Below are 2,500 nucleotides of genomic sequence, written 5' to 3' on the forward strand. Positions count from 1 at the left end.
ACACACACACACACACACACACACACACACACACACACACACACACAGTACCAACAGAGATCATGTTAAAAACACGTCGCTGACGGCTGCAGCTGTTTAAGTTGAACATTTGTTTGAAAAGAACAGTTTCTTCTGAGCGTGTTTTGAGGTTCACTGAGGTGCTGACTCCACAGTCGCTGTGTCTCGTACGGCAGATGGCGGTCGGCGGTCGGCACGCCCCCGGTTTGGAGAGGATGGCGGGAGTATCTGACCAGATGTCTCCTGTTCTGCTCCTGAGTTATAATGTTGAGTTATATAAAATGCCAAACTGTTCCTTTAACCCCTTGAAACCTGGTTTGACATCACTTTTCACGTGCTGCGTTCACACGCCTTTCACAGCTGTTAAAACCTGTGAGAAACGCCACGCAAACTGCAAGTAATCAGTAATTCATCAGTAAATCAAAAGGTGAGGGAAACATTTCTATAACTACAGTAAATTTATAATTATCATCATTATTTAAAATCATTTTTTTCTTTTCTTTCTTTTTAATTCATATATTCTTTTAGTAAATTTCAGACAATTTTGTATTTTTTATTAATTTCTTGGTATTTTTTGGTCATTGCTGCTCATCAGGTCTGTTGCTCTGCACGTGTTTCAAAGGGTTAAATCTCAGACGGACAGCTCTGTGCACACAGAGTTCAGATCAGCTGCTCTGAATCACCTCTGAGTCCTTGTCACGTATTCGAACTGTCCGTAGAGACGTCGGCTGTAAACCATGAATAAGTATTGATGATATTCTCACCGGGTCTCCCAGGAGCGCCGAGACGCACGCCTCTGATGCATCACAGATGGCAGTGAGGTCATGACCGCCCTCCAGCGCCATGACGACGCGCCCACCGGCCAGACCCATCAGCAGCTGCGTCAGCTGACCGAAACCTGCCGACAGTCACGGTTCAGAGACTCTGGTTATTCAAAGCGTTTGGCGGCGTGCCACCGAGGTCCTGCTTACATATTATCACCATGGCAACCAGCGTAACACTCACACTTGGCGGAGACGTTATATCCTCCCAGAGGAGACTGATGACCCTCCACTGCGTCAAAACCTGCCGACACCAGGACCACATCCGGACCGAACTGCTGGGCGATGGGCATCACCACGCTCCTACACACACACACACACACACACACACACACACACACACACACACAATAACAATTTATTTATGTCCACATGAAAATGAAGCACACAAGGATACAAATATTAACCCTTTGAAACCTGTATCGACATCAGTTTTCTTGTATTGCATTGAGACACCTGTCACAAGCTATTTAACCCTTTCAGACCTGAGCACATTTCTATGAGCAATTTGGTGAGAATTATCACACGAAATCAAAGATGTCAAAGAAAAAGACCTGAAAATCCCTTTAAGGGGCTGATTAATACCAAATTATACTTATAAAAAAAGGTAAATATGAGTAGAAAACTATATTTTTAATTTTTGTCATGTATTTAAATTCTGTTATACATTTAATAGTTATAATTGTGCCGTTCACCTGAAGGCGGTGAGATACTCCACGTCGCCCATAGGCGGCTCCACTCCTCCCGTCCAGGCGATGTTCACGTTAAAGCCAACGCCTGCAGCTGAGCCCACCTGCAGAGAGAGCGACGCTGGGATCACGGCTCATGTCGCTGTCATGCTCCTGCTCTGCTGCTGCCTCCGTCACGCAGTGTGTCAGTGTGTGTGTTATTGTGCGACTCTCACATCTGAACTTACGTGGCGTCCACAGCACAAAATGTCACAGCGTATGTGCTGGTTCGAGGGTCGGAGGAAACACGAGGGCTGTAAGTTTTATTAGTTTTAATCTGACGCTGGCTCTGTTTCTGAATGCTTTTGTCCTTTGATGTTCAAAATTTTAAAAATGCAAACTCCCCACTGTGTGTGTGCGTGCGCGCACGTGTGTGTGTGTGTGTGTGTGTGTGTGTGTACCTCCTCAGGAGCTCCGCTGCCAGGAAAGAAGTTCCCGTCGTCGTAGCGATGGAGGGAGATGTAGAGGACGTTGGGGTCGCTGTAGAAGGCCTGCTGGGTGCCGTTGCCATGGTGAATGTCCTGTAGTGACATCAGAGAGGTCAGTGGCAGCGCACACGCACTGAACATGGTCTTAACACGTTCTAAACACGCTCTGAACACGCTCTGATTTTGGCTGTTTCTTTTGCTTTATTGTCTGTAATTATAACTTTGTTTTTGGTCCGTTTGTTTCTGTATGTTTTCTTTATTTCCTTCTTCACGTGTTTAAAATGAATAAAAATCAAATCAAGTCATTTTATGTTTTACGTTTTCATGCTCATTTATTTTGTCTTTCTGTCGATGTGCATGTGTGCAATTTTTTATCGGGTTAAAAACAAACAAACAAAAAAACAAACAAAAGTAATATCAGCTCGTGTTTCTCACCCAGTCCACGATGAGGATCTTTCCCACTCCCAGTTTCTGCTGCAGCAGCTTGGCAGTGATGGCGACCGAA

General features: G+C 45.1%; 1 protein-coding gene across 1 annotated transcript in view; it reads right to left on the bottom strand.

Moving 5' to 3' along the window:
• Positions 1-95: 95 nt before the first annotated feature.
• The window catches only part of LOC121937957 (histone deacetylase 5-like), a 3,447-nt gene continuing 1,042 nt past the window's right edge, over positions 96-2,500 (bottom strand). The window contains exons 4-8 of the mRNA XM_042481252.1: positions 2,431-2,500; positions 1,969-2,088; positions 1,535-1,632; positions 1,024-1,142; positions 96-916 (exon numbers count right to left, since the gene is read on the bottom strand). The exon at positions 2,431-2,500 is cut by the window's right edge and continues 18 nt beyond it. Of these exons, the coding sequence (XP_042337186.1) occupies positions 684-916; positions 1,024-1,142; positions 1,535-1,632; positions 1,969-2,088; positions 2,431-2,500 (640 nt within the window). The 3' untranslated portion in view covers positions 96-683. The remainder of the gene's footprint in view (positions 917-1,023; positions 1,143-1,534; positions 1,633-1,968; positions 2,089-2,430) is intronic.

The sequence above is a fragment of the Plectropomus leopardus genome, unplaced genomic scaffold (assembly GCF_008729295.1).
Source record: "Plectropomus leopardus isolate mb unplaced genomic scaffold, YSFRI_Pleo_2.0 unplaced_scaffold28022, whole genome shotgun sequence".
NCBI classification, from domain to species: domain Eukaryota; kingdom Metazoa; phylum Chordata; class Actinopteri; order Perciformes; family Serranidae; genus Plectropomus; species Plectropomus leopardus.